Raw genomic sequence first — 21,629 nt, forward strand, 5'->3', positions numbered from 1 at the left:
ATATTTAAGTTGTCATTGCAGCAATTTCTCTCCCCCCTTGTAATAAAAGAGAACCCTGTAAATGTGTAAGTAAATAACTTCATTTATCAATTTCAGTAAAAACAAAAGCAGAAGAAAAGGCTGAAAAGAAAGTTCCAGCCAAAGGTAAAATTTCTTTGCTTGTTGCTGACATTTGTGTGGGTTGTATACAAGTAGATATAAAATATCTTAAAGTCTCGGTCACTCTCTGTCAACTGATTCAACATTGGTTATACAGAATGTCAAGTGTGTTAGCAAATCACTGCAGGTATAGAGCGTGTGTCCTAGTCTAATGTATAGCATATGTGCAAAGTGGGTTACTTGATGGACGCTGAGCACTCTTATACAGAACAGTGATGCCCTTTGAATGCCTATAAACTCTTAAAGGGGTTATCTAGACTGGACACTGGCTATCATGTCATTGGTGAAGTTTTACCTACTCTTACCTTTGCAGTCAGTATAGCTGATGGAACAAGAGTGATTGAGTGAATATGGAATGCAACGACATGGCCAAGTCTATTGGAGCTGCACTTTGCTGCTGTCTACCCTAGCCCATATATAAGGGGTGCTGATATGTGATATAAGGGAAGGTTCATATTACTGTTAAAAGACTCTTATGATAGGGTCCTTTAAAAAAAAAAAAAAAAAAGTACGCCTATTATAACAGATGGTAAATGTACACTAACATTAATATAAATTTGTGTCCGTTATTATATAGTCCGTTTTTGGGGATTTTTTTGTTCTGCATTCTTAGCATGCACAGAAAACGCAGACAGAAACAGAGGACATTATAATGGATGACAGTCTGTTACCATCTGTCTTAAATCCATTAACCATAGATATGTTAATAGTCCAAAAACACTTAGCACTTTGTGATACATATATTTTTTTTTGGTGCTGGATTAGTTTTAGAAATAGACAATTCACATCCGTCATAAGTCCATTACTTTGAACAGAGCCAAAAGACCTGCACCTTGCGTCATTACCTTTGCCAAAATAACGGACAACATAACAAATCCCATTGAAAGTAATGGGATTTTTAACAGATTTTTGATGAACCTGTCCGTGTCCATTGCTAATGTTTTCTGACAGATGCTAGCAACTGTAGTATGAACGCCCCCTAATACTTATGTTATCAAAACTTAGTTCTTGACTTCTTTAAAACAAAGGAGTTTGACATATAATCACCTTGGACGTTCACTTTATATCTATGTCATTATAAACCATACAATGCATGTAACACATCATGTTACCACATAGCTGAATGTAAAAAAGAAAAAATGGATTTTGGAGAAAACCAAAATGAGACTTGACTTTTACAGTGCATGTATCATCCTGTAGTGTTTGTGTGTCTTGGCAAATTATGTTACATTACTTACATTAAGTACTTTATTAATTATGTATGAAGCAGTCGGTCTTATTTATCTGTGTCCTTGGCTTTCACATTAAATGTACAGTGTTATAAGTTTGATTTTATTGCCTTAACATGGCATTATTACCATTTTCTGCTGACTATATTCATGTATATGATTACGCGTTTTCTTTGGAATTGTTTTGTTCAGCATGTTTTTGGAAAAATGGGTAAGATTTTATTTGCTAGTATGCTTTGCTAGTATATTTTATTATTATCATAATATTAAGATTTAATAATGAATATCTGCTTTTGTCATTTTTTTATTTTCTAAGTTGACCTGAGTAGTCTAGAGATATTAGTCTCAGCCTCATGGTTTTCCTACATATGGAAACCGAAATGTCACGTACAATTTGCTCCCCTCCTCTCCTATTCATTATTTGCCACAGAGGTCCTCTCCATGCACAGTAGTTGCAGACAACACAAGCAGCAGCTTTATCACACAGCAGTGACTTACTGACACACAAATGTATCTCACTTATGACCATCTGCTGACCGTTGATCGTAATTGAAAGGCATGGCTGGCGAACAGGTGGCACATGGATGTCATCTGTGTACCACCTATGCACTATTCAACCAGAAAAGCTTAATATTTTAACATTGCCATGTATAGTAGCATGTTCTGGATTCTTCTAGACTAATATCAATATCCTGATCTTATTTGTTGTAGCCATGCTGTGTAGAAATACCATTTCAAGATCATTTATATAGAATTCTTCAGTAGTTCAGTAGACACAGCACAATAGACTACTGGAATAGCCATATATTTTGGTAATCTCTATGTGTCCTTTTCTTGGTTAGTTATATGATTGGAGGTGATTATAGTGGTGACTATACTCCATATAACAAAAGTACAGGTGAAGTAAAGTCCCTAGGATATGTAATTCCACTTCAGTAGGAAGCAATAATAGGATTTCTAAATTAATAGCATTCCAGAATACACATTTGGAGTTTAAGTAGAATCATGTGGTATGATACAATAGATAATATCCACAACTAGTAGAGTTGTCTCTGAATGTTTCTTCCATCTCTGATCGTCTTCCCTCTTAATCTTGCCCCTTTCTAGAATGCAGCAAGTATTCACCTCTCAGCAGCTCTGACTCTTTAGCAGAACTTCAATGTTTTGTCTATTGTACAGAATGTATCCCTGTACTCTAAGCATGCATGTTACCAAAATCACCAAGACATGTCTTGACCTTCATGTCTTGACCTTCATGTCTTGACCTTCTTTCCTGAAGCTATCAATTTATTCTAAACTGTAGGAACACTTGTACTATTGTCTGGCAAAGTAATATGCCCGCTAACGTTTTGCTAAAGGACCCTTTACTACATTAGATTTTGGTATATTGCACTGATCTCATGCAGCCTTTACTGGTTCTATTTTGTGGTTATCATTTCCCTTTGTTGTGAAACCTTGTGTTTTATTTTTTCGGGCAGACTACAGCTTGAATCCTTTAGTTTTGTCACCAGCGTATACTCTTCTTCTTAAAATATTTTCCTGCTTAATTTCTACCCTTGGACAACCCCTTTAACATTCTAAATATATTTTGAATGGTATCTACAAGATAAACTTTGGAAAATGTAAATGCAACCAAACCTTCAACTGAAGCTGAGCCGCACAACATGTCTGGACAACCCTATGGAATATTCTTTGAAATATTTGATTCTGTTTTATTACAGAAGCAGTAAAAGCGAAACCTGCCAAAAAAGAGAAAGTAGAGAAAAAACCTACAGCCAAAGGTATAATCTTTTTTTTTTGTTCATTGGATGCTGAACATTTGAAGTCTGAACCATTTACTCTTCTGCTTTTCTTCTGCATCTATGCATTTGTTTCTCAATGTATAGGAAATTACTATATATTACAAAGCCAAGGGTGAAATATATAGTCACATCCAGAATCTAGTGAAACTTCAGATATCGTTTATTTTCTACAAATTTCCAGTGTTAATTCAAACCAAGCATTTACCATAAACTACACTACATTATTTACATTATACCAAATATTTTCACAAGTCAATGCATGCTATGGATTTTCAAATCACATTGTGGATTTGATACTAACTTAAACAGGAAAATTATTTTGGAAATTAAGGTTTATCTAATAAATACCAATGAGGCCTTCAGCTGTCTCCATTGATATATCCGTAAACATCTAATTGAATAAAACATATTTTTTTCTTCCTTTTTGCAATGTAATGCAAAGGGTGATATCCAAAGCAAATTTATTACATTGTCCAAATCTAATTACTTTCACCAATTCAAGTCTGAGTATAATCTCAGATCTACTGCATCTTATTCATAACAACTTCTTTAGTCAGACAGGGCTTTATGGTAGTGTGCCATGCAACTGAGAACTGCACAGCAAGACCACACACTTTGCTATGTATTACTTCAATCTGCCCCGGCAGCTATAGATATTTGCTCAAGAAAACAATGGGGTGTATATTTCGGCTATACATTGTTCCAATTACTGGCATAAGTTATAAATAAATTTGTCAGACTGAGACATCACAAACCCGATTCACTATCTCTTCCTACCTTTATGTAATAATAACAGTAATAGCTGAATGTAAATATAAGTAATTGTTCATAATTTTAAATAAACTCTGCTATTGTGACTGATACATGTATGAAACATTTAGATCCAGTTCTGCTCATCAGTCATTACAAACAAGTACTGTTTGCTGATATTCCAGGTTTAGGGTATATTTTTATATTTTTTATTTTGTTTCAGAAGCTACAAAGGAGGATTCTAAAGTCAAGGCCAAATCTGAGAAGAAAGTCTCTGTGAAAGGTTTGTCATTTTTAAACTAAAAAGAAATACAAATATGTATAAATGTTTTAGGAAGGAGTAGAAAAAAATACGGCAAAGTAAGAAAACTTTCGAAAATAGCAGTGTTGGTTGTTATCATTTAACAAAAGTAAGTGAATAAATAAAAGAGATATTCTAAATTAAATCAATATTGCCTTTGCATCTCATCAATTCTTCTAGTCACACATAGATTGAAGCTCCAGTCTTAGGGTCCATTCAAATGGAGGAAAATGGTGAGGAATTTGGTGTGGAATTTCAGCGCTGACTTCAATGAATTACTTTTTCTGAAAAGGAACCCATTGAAGTCAACGGAGGCTTTTTTTCAGTGCTGAAATTCCACACCAAATTCCTCACCATTTTCCTCTGTGTGAATGGATCCTACGTGTACCGAAACGCAAGGTGTGGATTGAGCAGAAGATAGAAGTATAAGAGCTTTCTATGTATTTCCCATTCCTTTAGTAGCCACTGCAACAAAGAATTCTGTGTTTCCACAACATGGAGTCGTAGCCTTAAACACAGTTTTTGAAGGAACTCAGTTGTTTCATAAATATTGCAGAACTAACCCCAGATTTTCTGTGAATGTAGAGTTGCTCAAATCCTTATGTCTCTTCATGTAATTTCAGATAGACTTAATGATATTGAGATCAGGACTCTTTGGTTGTTGACTCTTCACTTCTTGTTTTGAAGGCAAATCTTACAAGAACTATTGATTCCATTTTGACTCTTCTTTTGTTCATTCATTTTGTATTTTATTGATTGAAAAAAATTAACTATTAAAGGGGTTGTCCAATAACAAGGATGCTATCTATACTGCTAGCTTATGTGGATATAAGACTTTTTATAAATACATTGCTTTATCAAAACTGCTTTGTTTGGCTGTTATCTTAATTTATTCACTTCATTGTTTACATGCGTTTCTATGACCAAGGTCCTCGAACCACGGGCTTATCTGCTCAGTCCCCAAGTGACCTAGCTGTCTGCTCTCACGGGGGAGGGAGGGGCTGTGTGTTGGGAGCAGCTCTGAGCTGTGCATGTTTCTGCCACAGACGAGCAACGGAGCCCCTCAAATAGGGGAGGGGGGAGGTGAGAGCTCCAGGATTTCTGAGCTCTTATCTCCTGCTCTTCCACTTATCAGTCGGTTAAATTGAATTTGGCTGATAAGAGCTGAGATAGGGAGTCTGTTACCTCTGTATGTATTACAAACTGACTGAAATCCAGCTCTGCTACACCAGCCTCTACATCAGCTTCATACTGTGGTAATTCATTTACAACCAATCCCTCATTACTGACTGCAAACACAGCGGATAGCAGAGCAAGTGAAACCCTGCCCATCAATGTGCCGAGAAAACCAGGACGTGAAGAGAGCACACAGCCTGCAGGCTGCTGAACAAGTGTGATGGGAATACCCCTTTAATGCATTCTTATTTTGCAGCTTTTCATCCACAGCTGTAGGTATTTATGTTGACTTTTTTCTTTTCCATTAGCATTTAATAGCCTGAAAAGTGGACAAGGCGGCATCTTCAATATACTCAGTATAGAAAGTTTATCAACATTTTCATAAAATTCTGAAACCTTCATAGTTCAAATTGTGAAGTGGGATTGTTTCAACATGGGTAATAATAGTGCCTGCCTTCTTCAGCTGATAGAAGGGAGTCCTAAGTGACAAACTCATTCCATTAATATATTATGTCCTAATATAGCATATTGACCTTGTTATCTTACCTTTCATGTGGTAAGATAGAGAACTGGTTTCAGATTAAACTGTACAATGGTGAATTCTATCACCATAAAGAAACAGAAACCAAGAGGAACCTAATGGAGAGATCATCCCTTAGCCCAAAACTATGCTTTCAGAACACTTTATTGTCATAAGTTTTAAATTTTAGTTATTGTGACTGAAATCTCATTGTAGAAGTGTGAAAGACTAAAAACAACAAGCCCTCATTTTTAAAATGTACTATATTTATCCCTCATTTGTCTGTTTCCAGCAGTTTCTAAAGAAAAAGAACCAAAGGAAAAACCTGATATAAAAGCTCCTACCAAAGGCACGTAAGCAAGATTTTAAACAGTCATTCTTTTTTGTCATAGAGGATATACTGTATACAGTATAGAGGAAGGAGGCAGAGTTTGGAGTGAGTTTGCTTACATCTGTACAATTACAATGTTTATGCCTGATGTTCCAGACAGATATTAGACATGATATTGCAGTTTATTCTTCAGGTCTGTTACACTGATATCAGACATAGTACAAATATATTCAGGTGTAACCTAGTTTTCTCTTACCTAAATCTGAAAAACTTACATTTGGTCTCTTGAATATGTATAGTATATATAAAATTATGTGTGTGTACATGTGGGTATGAGCTTGGGGATGACAAAAATGATGATAGATTATTATTATTATTATTATTATTATTATTATTATTATTATTATTTAGTAATCAGTGTTTTTACAGTAGCGTATTTTTTTTTTTAATAGCTGCAAAAACAGAACCAGAAAAACCTGTAAAGCCCAAGAAAAAAGCTCCACACAAAGGTTTGTGCTCACACTTATGATTTACAGATAATACATTAATACAATTGTTTTACAGTAATTATTATTTTTATATTGTCTCATCACTCGATGACCATTTACAAAAGATCGCTATTTACATCTTGGGAGACAGATTTGCATATTCCTCCCATTTACAAAAGGGAAACATTCCTTTATGGAATAAATAAAGTGGTCAGTCAGACTTGCCTTAGTCCTGTAAATTTTTATGAGGTCCTGTAGGTTACCCGTTACAATTTCTGCACACTGATCTTAGTTCAGTGTCAAAACATTAGCTTCAAATTCACTATAAAATTGCAAATGAACATTTATTTGCTAAAATTTCTTTTGATAAGATGTCTACAGATCGCATCCCTATACTACAACTAAAAAGCGTAGTACAAAAATTACCTGCACTGCAGCCAATAAGTGCCATGCTATGGGTTTTATCAACATTTGCATTGTACAGGAGCATGCTGCTGAATTTCTCCGATGAATATTCAGCTGTGTTTCCACTGTGGGTGGCCCCCGGAATTGTATTCTGTTTAATATATTATATATATGCAGTCATCTCCAGTGTTATTGGACCCTTTATGAGCTAAGAATGATATATTAAATACCTTGTGAAAAACAGTCCTTGCAATGCAATATAAATAAATATCATATTTCTTTCTTCAATAGATGAAAAAGCAGAACCAGAAAAACTTGTAAAACCTGAGAAAAAAGCCCCAGCCAAAGGTTAGTGCATAGAATTTTGATATACAGATAATACATTGATTATTCATTTCTACAGTACTCTGTTAACTAAATTAATTGCTTAATGTTATCTTAATCGTAATCGCGCACCATAAAAAAACGCGGCGTACACGCGCCGTAAACGCTCCACAATACGCAGCGCGTTTGCTCCGTGTGAACGAGCCCTTAGTGTTGACACTCCTGAAATTGTTGCAGAAAATTATTGCAATTACATTAGGGTTGAGCAGATGTTGAGATTTCTGGATCGTTGTAACATCTCTGCCTGTTCGGGTCTCTGCGCCACCCTCTGCTCGCATGCTGCGGCGCAGGAGGCATGTGCAGTTTGATAATTTGCTTAGAGTTTTTGGTTGCACTGTGTGAACACGGCTCTAGTTCTGTAATTAAATTTGCACCACACCTATCTTCTGCCCTTGTATGCCTCAGTCCATGAAGTAGTTAATTTGGTCTTGCCCTGTGATTGACAGCCTGCCTTCCTGTCCGGTCCATGGCGGTTCATCCTCCCCTAATTTAGTCTTGGCTCACATTCACAATGGTGCCTGTTATTGCCTCGTGCTTGCTGGCTTCTCTTGCTGTTAATTTACTTGTATTCTTATCCTTGACCTCTGGCTTTCCCTACTGACTATTCTTTTGGACTTCGATTTGGCACTACATTGCTCGACTGTTACCGAACCCTGGCTGGCTGAACTCCCTTTGTTATTGTTCGTCTTGTCTGCGTTTTTGTGTATCACATATATAGAAAGGGATCGTCTTCAAGTTGCCGCCTATTACGTAGGATAGGGCCTAGCAATAGGAAAGGAGAGTGGGGAGCTTTAGCTTAGGGCTCACAGTCCCATCTGCTCTTTCCTCCAGGGTTCTCCAGCAGCTTCTGGGGAATTGTCATCTAGCAAGTCCCTAACAATCGTTTTTAAAATGTGATTTCCAATCATTTTCCATCTGAACCCGATCCCATTTCCTAATGCAAGTCAATGGGATTTTTTAATGATCGAAGATCGGATTTTAAAAATGATCCTATTCACTACACAGCATGGAGTCCAAAGATTGAACGCTTCAATTTTTGGACTCCATGCTGTGTAGTGTTTAAAAAAATCCCCTGGCTACTTAGTCCCCCCCACTTACCTGCATAGAATCGCTGCTGCTGCCGCTCCGCGTTGTTCCTGCTCCTCTTCTCTCTAATTCACATGCCTGCAGAGTGCTGTGCGCACCCCCGCCTCCCAGGCTAGTGTTACTGATGTTGGAAGTAGGCATGGCTTAAGAGAGTGTGGGTGGGTATAGGGTGGGGAGACGTGAGTGCATCACTCACATCTCCCCTCCCAGTACCTGCCCACACTCTCCTAAGCCACAAGCCACGCCTTCTCCCAGGATCTGTAAGACTAGCCTGGGAGGCGGGACACACACTGCGCTCTGCAGGCATGTGAAGTAGAGAGAAGAGGAGTGAGAACAACGGGGAGTGGCAGCGCTTCTGTGCAGGTAAGTTGAGCGATTGGGATCGGAATTTTAGGCAGGATCGGAACCCGATCGCGATCTTGAAATTTACTCGATTGCTGATCAAGATCCAATCTTTTCCCATCCCGATTGCTCAACCCTACATTACACACATTTTGTTATATATATGTATATTTCCTTTGTGTGTATTGTATCAACACAAAAAAATTTGGAAAAAAGGCCAAAAATGAAATTATATCTTATAATGAAATAATTTTTTATATAATTTCAAGCAAAACTCCAAAAATGGGCCAGACAAAATTACTAGACCCAGACTCATTGCTGGCCACTTCAGAACTCTCCAACGCATTGTTCCCATCCACTTCCAGGTGCTTAGTAAAGTATGTTTGGGTCATTAACTTATTGGAAGACCCATGACATAGGATATAAACCCAACTTTCTGACCCTACATTGAGACACAAAATCCTTTGCTAATCTTCAGATTTCATGACAATATGCACACAGTCTAGACACCCAATGCTAGAAGCAACAAAACAACTCCAAAACATCTTTGAGTCTCCATCATTTTTGACTGTTGGTACTGTGTGCTTTTCTTTGTAGGCCTAATTCCATTTTCTGTAAACAGTAGAATGATGTGCTTCACCAAAAAGCTCCATCTTGGTCTCATCTGCCCACAAAATGTTTTCCCAGAAGGATTTTGGCTTAGTCACATTTATTTTGGCAAACTGCCAAATAAACTGCTTTTTTTATGTCTCTGTGTCAGCAGTAGAGTCCTCCTGTGTCTCTTGCCATACCGTTTAATTTAATTCAAATGCCAACGAATAGTTCACGCTGACAATGATGTATCCTGAACCTGCAGGTTAACTTGAATTTCTTTGGAACTTGATTGGGGGTGCTTATCCACCATCTTGACTATCCTGTGCAGCCTTACATCAATTTTTATTTTCCATCCACATCCAGAGAGATTAGCTACAGTGCCATGGGTTGTAAACTTCTTGATTATGTTGTGCACTGTAGACAAAGGAACATTATCTCTGGAGATGGTCTTGTAGCCTTGAGATTGTTGACAGACACACAAGTCAAATATTTAGTCAACATCTCTCCTTTTTTATCTGCTTTCAGGTGTGATTTTCATATTGCCCACACCTGTTACTTTCCACAAGTGAGTTTGAATGAGCATCACATGCTGAAAACAAAGTTATTTACCCAAAATTTTGAAAACGTGGCGAAAATTTTGCCCGGCCCAGTTTTGTAGCTTTGAAAGTGTGAATTTATGCCAAATTTGCCTTTTTTTCCCTCAGTTTTTTTTTTTTTTTTTTTTTTTGTGTGTTACAATACACACAAGGAAATAAACGTGTGTAACAAAACATGTATAATTATAATAATTTTAATGGAGAAATGCTGCATTTTTAAAACCATTTCATGGGTGTCAACACTTACAGCCATGACTAACTATTTGCATCTGTCTTGGGATACATATATATATTGGGAGAGCAGTATTCAACAAATAGCTGCAAGACTCTAGCCTTGTTTTCTAAGCATTTTGAAAAAGTATGATGAAAAACAAAGTGTATGAGATAAAAAAATAGCATTACACAATTCTTGTTTAAGTTAAAAATTAATACTAGTTTTTCATCATTGAGCTTACATTGAGCTTATTATTATTGATTGGATTTACCTTTAAATGTAAAAAGCCATTATTTGACATTACTTTTAGATGAAAAGAAAGTTAAGGTCTCTTTGACACAGGAAAAGGTAGAGAAAGAAGTAAAGGCTAAAACATCTGAAGCAAAAGAACCAAAAACCATAAAGGAAACAAAAACATCAGAGGAAATCCAAGCAAAGTTAAAGACCAAGGAAGAACAAAAGGAAAAATTGGAAACCAAAGTTGAGGCACAAGGTAAATAGGCAAATGAATACTGATGAAGATATTTTCCGGAGGTATCAATGAGAATCATATAATAAATTTGTAAAAGTGGCAAAAGACTTCAGATGCATCAACGATGTGTAGACTGTAATGTTCAAATGTTTTTGTTTCATTTTATAAAAGAAATTGAATCAAATATAATTTTAAAATATATTTTTAACAACGTTTTGTATGACTAAACTCCTATTACCAATTCATTTGATGTGGTTTTGTTGTCATAGTTTCTATTACCTTTACACTAGTAACATTTTAGAAATAGACAGCGATGAATATGTACAAATGAATATTGTTAACAACACTATGAAGTTATTGTTAAGAAAGAATAACAATATATTTCCTTTATCATGATATCCAATAATTTAGTCATCTGTGTATTCTATCACTTGTTCTGGCAAACAACCATAGGAGCAAAGGATTGAGGACAAAATATTCAAAATACATACAGTAAAAATGCTGTGCCTTGGAAATTTAGTAATGTGTGAATATCAGTCATTGGGTAGAACATGAAGAATAGTTGTTAGAAGTCAAGGATGTGGAAATAGGTCAAAGCTGCAGCTTTCCGTTCTATTTTACAACAACTCTAGTTGCTTAATAGCTCCTTGTATTGTATATGGTTTGTCACATTCTTGTCATGTTGCGACCAGAACATAAACACCTTATATAGTATTCACATTAAGTTGAATTCTGGACAAAAAATTGCAGTGCTTGTACAGATAATGTTTTTGAAGCAGACACGAATTTAAAAAATATATATAGAGAAGGGGAAAAAGGAAAATAGGTAAAATGCAAAACTACATCGCCAGTGGAAGCCTATGATAAACAAGGGAAAGGGGGAAACAACAATCCACTGATGGCGCTTGTGATCTTCAGAATCCAAAACATTGCTTATGATGGAATCAACCGATGCATGGAAATACAGCTCCCTCAGCTCGAAGCAAAATGTAGACCATAGACAATATCCAGCAATGCGGTGATTCTATAAAACTTAACTTTTATTTTGACATCATAAAATTCAAAAAAAGTACATATGATGTTTAAAAATTCCCCATATGTTGTTCAAAAACATCTGACGCGTTTCAGAGGCACTCTGTATGTCTCCTTATCCATATCCTAATGAATATGCGATGTTGAAAGCATCTACATAGCTGCCAAAATGAATGTTTAGGTTGGAGGAGGATAAACAAAGCCTCCGAATGTCCACAACACTTAATCAATTGGATCAGCCTGACAGGGTAAGTGATATACAATCCACAAGAGATAAGTGATTGACACATCTCCAGCATCCCAGATATACACTAATTAGCTATATATAGACAAACAGTGTGTACATATTGAGCAATATACACCAACAGGTTGGAGCACTAAACTGAATATGAAGGGGGCAAAATCCAGGGACAATAAGTGGCCACAAATCCCACTATACTGTAAATATATCACTACTGTATCACAAAACACAGGAGCATAAACCACTGGCTAAAGATATGAAGAGACAATTCATCCTCCATACAGAAGGTCCTAAGTTTTAGAGGTAGTAATTGAGGCCCAGAAAATACATTGAGGCTCATTGAAAATACAAACTAGTCATGACAGGAGAAAGGAGAAGTACACTACAGCTTTTCTAGTAACTTGAGTACATGGCTAATCCTTTGAATATCCCATCTAGTAAATATAATGCTACTTATGACATGGATCTCAGCTTAGGTACTGACTATGAACATGTACTACACACGGTCACCTAAACCTGTATTCCTTCCAGCATAAATAGCCGAACCCTAAGGAAGAATAAACATACATGATCAGAAACCGGATATTTTGATATTATATGTGACTTTATAATGAAGAAATAAATATACTGGCTTGTATCTGCCTTGATTTTTTTTTTTTTTTGGTGGCAATAAACTATTGCATACAAGTAGGGGCTATGAATTCAAGTCATGGCAAGCTGACTCTATTACTTTAACTCTTTATCAGTAAACCTGGTACCTGTAGTGCTACTCCTAATCCCAACCTTGACTTAGTTTCTGAGCATGTATATACCTGAGTTTTGCTTTTGTGGCCAGTTTTTCACACCTTGGTGAATACCAAAGGATTCCTTAGAGAGGACATTTCACCACTTCCACCAACTCCAATTCTTAGCATTTTTTAATAGCTGCTCCACTTATTCTGGCACAGTTGGAATTTTCTCTCTAGCCCTCAACATTCCTGAGCAATCAATGCCTGATTTGCTATTTTGGCTTTGTACTGTGCAGAGGGCAGTGCTAGGCAAGAGCAGGCAGGTGATGTGACTTTGAGGTCTGATAGTGGCTGCCTCTGCCTTCGACGTTACAGAGCTTAACTAACACATCAGGAACTAAAACTACCTGCATTTGCTGCTTGGGAATGGTGAGGGCTAGAGAGAAAATTCCAACAGTGCTGAAATCAGTGGGGCAGCAGATATTAACAGATGTTAACAACTAGAATTGGTGGTGAAAGGTCCTCTTTAAATTCCTTAACCTGGTCTTGCCTGCATCAAGCAGGTTGCAATTTTAGGTACACCTATTGATATGTGAAAGTAATACTTCCTTTATATTTCTTTTTTTACTTATACAGTATTATCTCCTTCTTTTGAATACACACAACATTTGTGATTCCAGCTTAATAAAAAAAGCATAGTGGCCACATATAACTTAAAAATATGGATTTGGGGCTTAGTAAATATGACCTTTGGTATGAGAGTCAATTGGAGTCGTAAATATAACCAAACAAGTTATATGTGGGACATTTTAGGAATCCATAGGTTAGGATTCTTTCTTTTAATAAAAAAAAACTAAACAAGCAAAAAAACTGCATGCTGTAGCTGAGGCACTTTTAATGGAGTTTTTCAACCATGAATCTCAATAAAAACAAAAAAAAGCACCATTATATTTTGTGAAATGTATGTTATGCGTATAAATTAAGTCCCTGCAGATGATATGTATACCTCCTACTATGAAAGCAACTGAAAAATGTCACATGAAATGTACAAAATTGCCAAATTCTCGTCATCCAGGAGAGAAAAGGATAGAAATGGAAAAAGACAAGAAATCATTTTTGCTACAATCATTGCATTTTGTGAAATGGTGTGGTTTCTTTTTGGCCACCCCTGTAATATATATATATATATATATATATATATATATATATATATATATATATATATATGTGCTCTTTTGCAGGAAGTCTTCACTTCAGTATAATATCTGGTCTCCACTCCTTCCCTTTGGTCCTGGAGAATCAAGTCTAGAACCCCTTAGCACATCCCACTCATGTTTAATCAGTTGAAGGCTAAGACCAAGCCAGACTAAAATCCTTAAATTGATCTCATAGTTCCTACAGTGCATGCACATTCCCATTCTCTATACTCTATACATTCTTTACTGTATCTTGCTCATCGAATTGTATATTACAGACACATGTCTGATAAAAAAGGAAAACAAAAAGTGTGCATAATGTGTAGTACAGCATTTCAGTTTTTCATTTGATTCTGGCTGTTTAGGAAATATAGATCACTTTTTAACAGAATAACTTGTAACCGGCGTATTGTATGTATTTTCTTTTTTATTTAGGATAAGCAATCTTGATGTATCTGTTCTGTTTACTGGTCTTTTTTCCTTTCTGTTCTGTTAGATCAGTATCAATTCTGCCGCTATGTGGTTGACATGTATGCTCACGAGGATTTATACACAGGTATTTCAAAAAGTCTTTGTGCGCTAGCTTAATATTCTATGCTTTTCTGAAAGGATCAACTTACCTTTGCATTTAATTCCTTGTGGATAAACTACTGCCACAGAGAAAACTCTGTAATAAAGACAAGAACCCACAGCTAATTGTGTCTAAATCTACCTAGATAGCGGCTTTGGAAAAATTCTTATTAACAGGGTTTACCTGTCATACCAGTCTAATTAAAAACTCATATGGAGTGCTAACTTTTCTATTTTACAAGAAGCATTCTCTCATACAGCATATTATAGTGTAACAAATCATTGCAGTTAGACGGAGCAATGCTTCCTCTAATTAGTCTCATCTTGCTCCAAGAGAACTTTCTGTGTTATCTATTTTTTATCCACAAGAATACAAGACTTCATTTATTTTTACTAATAGTTGCCATACCATATTGTGCTCCACATAGTGTATATGGTTGTGCATGTGAATATACTTAATAGCACATTTAAAAAGGAACTTTCAGCAGCTGTACCATTTCTAGTTCTTAGCATCTGTAAATATTTTCTACTAATTCCAGCACAGTTGGAATATTTTCTTTAGCCCCCACAGTTCCTGAGCAACTAGTGGAGTTAGTTTTGGTGCCTGATGTGCTATTTTAGCGCCATAATGCAAGAAAGGCTGTTTCAGGTCTGTGTGTGTGTGTGTGTGGGGGGGAGGCGTGATTCAGACCTCCAATCAAGCAGCCAGTGTGAGAGCTATTAATCACACCTCTTACCCACCCCTACCTGACACCGCCCTTCTGTCAGTACAGAGCCTTAATACTATATCAGACAAGAATACCTGCTCAGGAATGGTGGGGGCTAGAGGAAAAAATTCCAACTACAGCAGAATCAGTGGAGCAACGCCTATTAAATCTGTAAAGAGCTGGAGTTGTTGGAGGTGGTGAAAGGTCTCCTTAAAGAATCAGTATATGATAAAATGGATACAGCAGTATAAGATCTCAATTTGTCATTTAGGCTCTGCACCATTAACAGATTGTGATAGCATTCTAAGTTCAATGATCCATGTTACACAGTATACAGTCTATGGTCATGTGATGAACACATAGGTGCACAGATCATTAGTGTCAGAGTAATCAGACATCTGTCAATATAAAGCAATTACCATTTCTCTAGTCTGGCTTTACCAGTAAGATGTATCTGCAGGGCTTATATAGTAAACTTAAAATGAATATTTCATGAGAAATTTACATTTTGTTTAAAGGGATTCTATCATTAGAATCATTTTTTTTTACAAGGACCATGTCATACTAACCTTTAGAAAGGCTATTATCCTACCTTTCTTTTTCTGATCTGCGCTGCTGTTTTTGAAAATTTTCTATTTTTATTCCTTATGCAAATGATTCTTCAGAAAGCACTGGGGTCATCCCCTGTGCTCACTGAAGACACTATAGCGATGCCTTTATCTTCTTTTGCTGATGTCATCAGCCGGCAGAGCCAACTGCACATGTCCATTCGGCCATTTTCCTGTGGCCTCTTACACAAGCATCCGTTCAGCCACAGGAAAATGGCACAGTAGGCTGATTGAGTGGAGAGAAGTTGGCAGAAGAAGACAGATGCAGGAGAAGAATAGCCTTTCTAAAGGCTATTCAGACGTGGTCTTTGTAGTAATGATAGAATCCCTTTAAAGTTTTTATGCCATATCATATTTTAATAATGTTTGGTGTTTTTGTTTACATTTCCAAAACTTCACTATATTTTTTAAAAGTCCTAAAATTCTGCAGCTTTTATCTCTCCACTAACCCACGTAATAATGCTACTTTTCCCGAGTTCTGTTTTCAGCAAACATCTTATTATCACTGTAGGAACACACCATTCACAATACTAGTTGTAGTTCCCGCTCTGCAGACTCTCTCTAATTTTACTTCTTCCCTAGCTGATGGTGGAGACTAGCTACTATGATGCCAGCATGAAGGAGGTAGAGATGATGTTAGGCGTTATAGAGAACTGCTAATCTGTAGCAATGTGAATAAAGTCCTTGGGGTTAAAGGGATCCTATCATACAAATGCTTTTTTTTCTGAGTAACACGTCGGAATAGCCTTAAGAAAGGCTATTCTTCTCCTACCTATCGTTGTCTTCTCTGTGCCGCCGTTCGCCTGAAATCCCGGTTTTTGTCAGTATGCAAATGAGTTCTCTCGGGCCACAGCGCTCAAACAGCACTGGGGGCATCCCCAATGCTGTGAGAGAACTCTCTCCAGCGCCGCCTCCATCTTCGTCAGCAATGTCCTCTTCATCCTCTTCTTCCAGCACAGGTTTCAGACTTCTACGCCTCGGGCAGAGCAAACTGTGCATGCCCATAGACCATGAGAAAATGGACGTTTGCACAGTATTGTAAGCGGCCATTTTCTTGTGGTCTGTGGGCTTGCGCAGTTTGCTCTGCCCAAGGCCTAAAAGTCTGAAACCTGGGCTGGATGAAGAGGATGTTGCTGATGAAGATGGAGGCGGTGCTGGAGAGAGTTCTCTCGCAGCATTGGGGACGCCCCCAGTGCTACAAGAGAACTCATTTGCATACCGACAAAAAACGGGATTTCAGGCAAACGGCGGCGCATAGAAGACAACGAAAGGTAGGAGAAGAATAACCTTTCTTAAGGCTATTCCAATATGTTACTCAGAAAAAAAAGCGTTTGTATGATAGGATCCCTTTAAATAGAAAGCCACTTTTCTGTGCCTTTCTCATTCAGCTCTTGTTTACTCTTCCCACATTATTCTCATTAGACTTCTTTTGTGACCTACAACATCACACCTCTGTGACTTTCTGTCCTTTCTACTCTAGCAAGCAAAAACTCAGCAGAGAATTTAGAGTGAAGCCCAGTTGAGCAGGGAAGGAAGAAGCAAGCAAGAAAGTAACCAGATATATGGAGAAGTAGAGTGGAGGCATCTTTGTATGATAAGATATATTGCATTGGTGCAAAGTTTGGTGAAAACTTAGTGAACATTTAAAACTTTTCTCAAATTTAAAAATGTCAAAATGCTAATTTTAATATAGAACTAGAACTGCACATTTTTTCTAAACTGCTTCGCCTTTTTTTTTTTTTTTTTTTTTTTTACTTCATCTTTATGAAAAATGAATCTGAGTTATTGAATCCGGTCACACTCTTCTAAATCTAAAATAAGAATATATTTGACCCAATGTTAGGCTTCAATACATGTTCTATAGTGAGAAAAACACCTGCAAACAGCCATTTATGGCAAATCTTGCAAACACTGTTACAGAAAGTGATTTCAGATGACATAAACTGCACAGAAGAATGACTTTTAAGCAAAAGTCTTTGCACAATCTATTCTTGCCTTGCGAGTTCTTGTTGTTCATTGCTTACTGAGCTGAACTGGTTTTATTTAGGAGTGGATTGTCACAGCAGCTTAGTATGCTTTTGCATGAGATAATCTTATAATAGGAAAGGTTTGTATGTCGGATTTTGACCAGACTTTAATCTGCGTTGGAAAAGAGATATTCATAACTATTGCCATGAATCTAGATATATGTGACATTAGCAATATATTCACTCATATTACAGAACACATTTTCTACACCTTTCTAATGTTCTACTTTAACAATTAGAATTCTTGCTCAAATTCTTACTATTTCTAACTTCAAAATACATTGAAATACAGGAAAGTTATGCATTTTCAGCCTAGTACTGCCTTTCTGCAGCTATTAAATATTGAAAAATTATATTTAAAAAAAAATAGTATTAGAGGAAATTGGTTTATTGAACTCTTCAGCTGAAGAGGCATGATACTGCTCCATTTATTACATACATTTCATCACACATTGTATGTATTTGAAGATCATTGTTATGTTAAATAGTTAAACCTGGCATAAAAGAAGTTTTATATATGGGAACATAAAAATGAATGCTGTATACAGTAAGTGCCGTCACCTCTTGGAAAATATGGAAAGACCACAGATGTATACAACCAGGTTTTTCTATAATGAAAAAAGTTGGCAAAAGTATACTGTCAGTTCATCCATGCATATTTTACTTAAAATGGTGACTGGAAGTGTATAGGTAACATAATGCTGTTTTCATGACGGCTTAAAGAAAGTGACTTTACCAGAGCAAATCATAAGATATTGGATCATATAGCGGCATCCCCCTCTACGCAGGTTTCTTCAAAATACTGGAATCTCTAGGACAACATCAATCCCGAAAACAGACAGATGTCCCTTCAGTATTTATCCTGCACAGCAGACCCCATTACATAGACAACAGGGTTGTGTTCCCTGAACAGTGGGTTGCCATACTGTCAAAGAAAATTATATTATTCTAAGGATCCATAGACTTGTAAACCCACTGATAAGGAATATTCTATTATTTCCTATGCACAGAGGACATCTTTTACCCTTTTATTACCCTGGACCAATATAAAGGTTATCACGATTGCCCTTACTATCCTGCAACATAATGGATTAAAAGAGTAACTACACTTTCAAACAACTTTTGACTTTCTTGCAACATTTTAGAAATTAATAGATATTGTCATACAGATGTGTACACAGCCTCTAATAAAGCAGGAAAACTGAGCCTGTGGGGAGAATAATTGAAAATTTGATTCAATTATGTTTTGATTTCATGTTTCTGCATCAGAGTATTTGTCCACCCCTGTACCCTTTCCTGAATTCCCTCTGCTTTCCCAGCAGCCCACTTTCATTGATAGGCTAATTACCATCCAAAGTGCACTCAGAAACACTGTCTGCTGTGTGCACACAGGGGTGAGGTGAGGGGTGAATCATCATCATGAGCAGCAGCAGCCTTCCCTGCTCTCACCTCCTCCTGTTTACACACAGCATACAGTGCTCAGTGAATTTCCAGTGCTGGTGAATTAGCACATCAATAAAAGTGGGCTAATTCAAAAATGGCTGGGAGGATTACTAAACAAAAGGTATGTCTGGAATAGCCTTCCTCAAGGCTATGCAAATGTATGCTTAGTTAAAAATCACTAGAGCCAATGATAGACTCCCTTTAAAAGAAGTCTAGCATTAGCTCTATTGATTTTTCAATAAGAATTGGCAGTCAATGGATTTTACAATCTACTGCAATACAACAGTAATGCAGTATATTGTATAGGGGATCTGACTCTGTTCCAGTATATTGTATGGAAAATTAGGAACCAATAGGATGTAGATATTACAGTCGGCCAGGCGTTCATATGTGTTGCTCATTATATCTGTGACTGTGCTGCATTATTAGATCGCGCATAGTCTGGCCTCTTTCCATTTGTCTTTGTTGAACCGACATTGTCCGATAGAAACACGTTAGAATGGACATTAGGCCTCGATCTAGTCAACTCTATATTTAGTCAGTGGCTAGATGTAGCTGTAGCTGTATTTGGGTCATTCCTCTATTACTAACCCTTTAGTAGAGATGAGCGAACACTAAAATGTTCGAGGTTCGAAATTCGATTCGAACAGCCGCTCACTGTTCGAGTGTTCGAATGGGTTTCGAACCCCATTATAGTCTATGGGGAACATAAACTCGTTAAGGGGGAAACCCAAATTCGTGTCTGGAGGGTCACCAAGTCCACTATGACACCCCAGGAAATGATACCAACACCCTGGAATGACACTGGGACAGCAGGGGAAGCATGTCTGGGGGCATAAAAGTCACTTTATTTCATGGAAATCCCTGTCAGTTTGCGATTTTCGCAAGCTAACTTTTCCCCATAGAAATGCATTGGCCAGTGCTGATTGGCCAGAGTACGGAACTCGACCAATCAGCGCTGGCTCTGCTGGAGGAGGCGGAGTCTAAGATAGCTCCACACCAGTCTCCATTCAGGTCCGACCTTAGACTCCGCCTCCTCCGGCAGAGCCAGCGCTGATTGGCCGAAGGCTGGCCAATGCATTCCTATGCGAATGCAGACTTAGCAGTGCTGAGTCAGTTTTGCTCAACTACACATCTGATGCACACTCGGCACTGCTACATCAGATGTAGCAATCTGATGTAGCAGAGCCGAGGGTGCACTAGAACCCCTGTGCAAACTCAGTTCACGCTAATAGAATGCATTGGCCAGCGCTGATTGGCCAATGCATTCTATTAGCCCGATGAAGTAGAGCTGAATGTGTGTGCTAAGCACACACATTCAGCACTGCTTCATCAAGCCAATACAATGCATTAGCCAGTGCTGATTGGCCAGAGTACGGAATTCGGCCAATCAGCGCTGGCCAATGCATTCTATTAGCCCGATGAAGTAGAGCTGAATGTGTGTGCTAAGCACACACATTCAGCACTGCTTCATCAAGCCAATACAATGCATTAGCCAGTGCTGATTGGCCAGAGTACGGAATTCGGCCAATCAGCGCTGGCTCTGCTGGAGGAGGCGGAGTCTAAGGTCGCTCCACACCAGTCTCCATTCAGGTCCGACCTTAGACTCCGCCTCCTCCGGCAGAGCCAGCGCTGATTGGCCGAAGGCTGGCCAATGCATTCCTATGCGAATGCAGACTTAGCAGTGCTGAGTCAGTTTTGCTCAACTACACATCTGATGCACACTCGGCACTGCTACATCAGATGTAGCAATCTGATGTAGCAGAGCCGAGGGTGCACTAGAACCCCTGTGCAAACTCAGTTCACGCTAATAGAATGCATTGGCCAGCGCTGATTGGCCAATGCATTCTATTAGCCCGATGAAGTAGAGCTGAATGTGTGTGCTAAGCACACACATTCAGCACTGCTTCATCAAGCCAATACAATGCATTAGCCAGTGCTGATTGGCCAGAGTACGGAATTCGGCCAATCAGCGCTGGCCAATGCATTCTATTAGCCCGATGAAGTAGAGCTGAATGTGTGTGCTAAGCACACACATTCAGCACTGCTTCATCAAGCCAATACAATGCATTAGCCAGTGCTGATTGGCCAGAGTACGGAATTCGGCCAATCAGCGCTGGCTCTGCTGGAGGAGGCGGAGTCTAAGGTCGCTCCACACCAGTCTCCATTCAGGTCCGACCTTAGACTCCGCCTCCTCCGGCAGAGCCAGCGCTGATTGGCCGAAGGCT

The 21,629-nt window shown here is 37.9% G+C and overlaps 1 protein-coding gene across 23 annotated transcripts in view; it reads left to right on the top strand.

Moving 5' to 3' along the window:
- LOC142197592 (uncharacterized) overlaps positions 1–21,629 on the top strand; it is a 490,495-nt gene that overhangs the window by 101,765 nt on the left and 367,101 nt on the right. For 22 of the 23 annotated variants that reach the window (XR_012715324.1, XM_075267993.1, XM_075268011.1 and 19 more), the window contains 8 exons: positions 97–144; positions 3,110–3,169; positions 4,164–4,223; positions 6,230–6,286; positions 6,721–6,777; positions 7,453–7,509; positions 10,688–10,870; positions 14,543–14,602. Coding sequence is in view for 22 of the 23 variants with exons in the window: in XM_075267993.1 (XP_075124094.1) it covers positions 97–144; positions 3,110–3,169; positions 4,164–4,223; positions 6,230–6,286; positions 6,721–6,777; positions 7,453–7,509; positions 10,688–10,870; positions 14,543–14,602 (582 nt within the window). In the remaining variant the exon portion in view is untranslated. The remainder of the gene's footprint in view (positions 1–96; positions 145–3,109; positions 3,170–4,163; positions 4,224–6,229; positions 6,287–6,720; positions 6,778–7,452; positions 7,510–10,687; positions 10,871–14,542; positions 14,603–21,629) is intronic. The other variant, XM_075267995.1, reaches the window with a different exon arrangement.

The sequence above is a fragment of the Leptodactylus fuscus genome, chromosome 3 (genome assembly GCF_031893055.1).
Source record: "Leptodactylus fuscus isolate aLepFus1 chromosome 3, aLepFus1.hap2, whole genome shotgun sequence".
Taxonomy (NCBI): Eukaryota; Metazoa; Chordata; class Amphibia; order Anura; family Leptodactylidae; genus Leptodactylus; species Leptodactylus fuscus.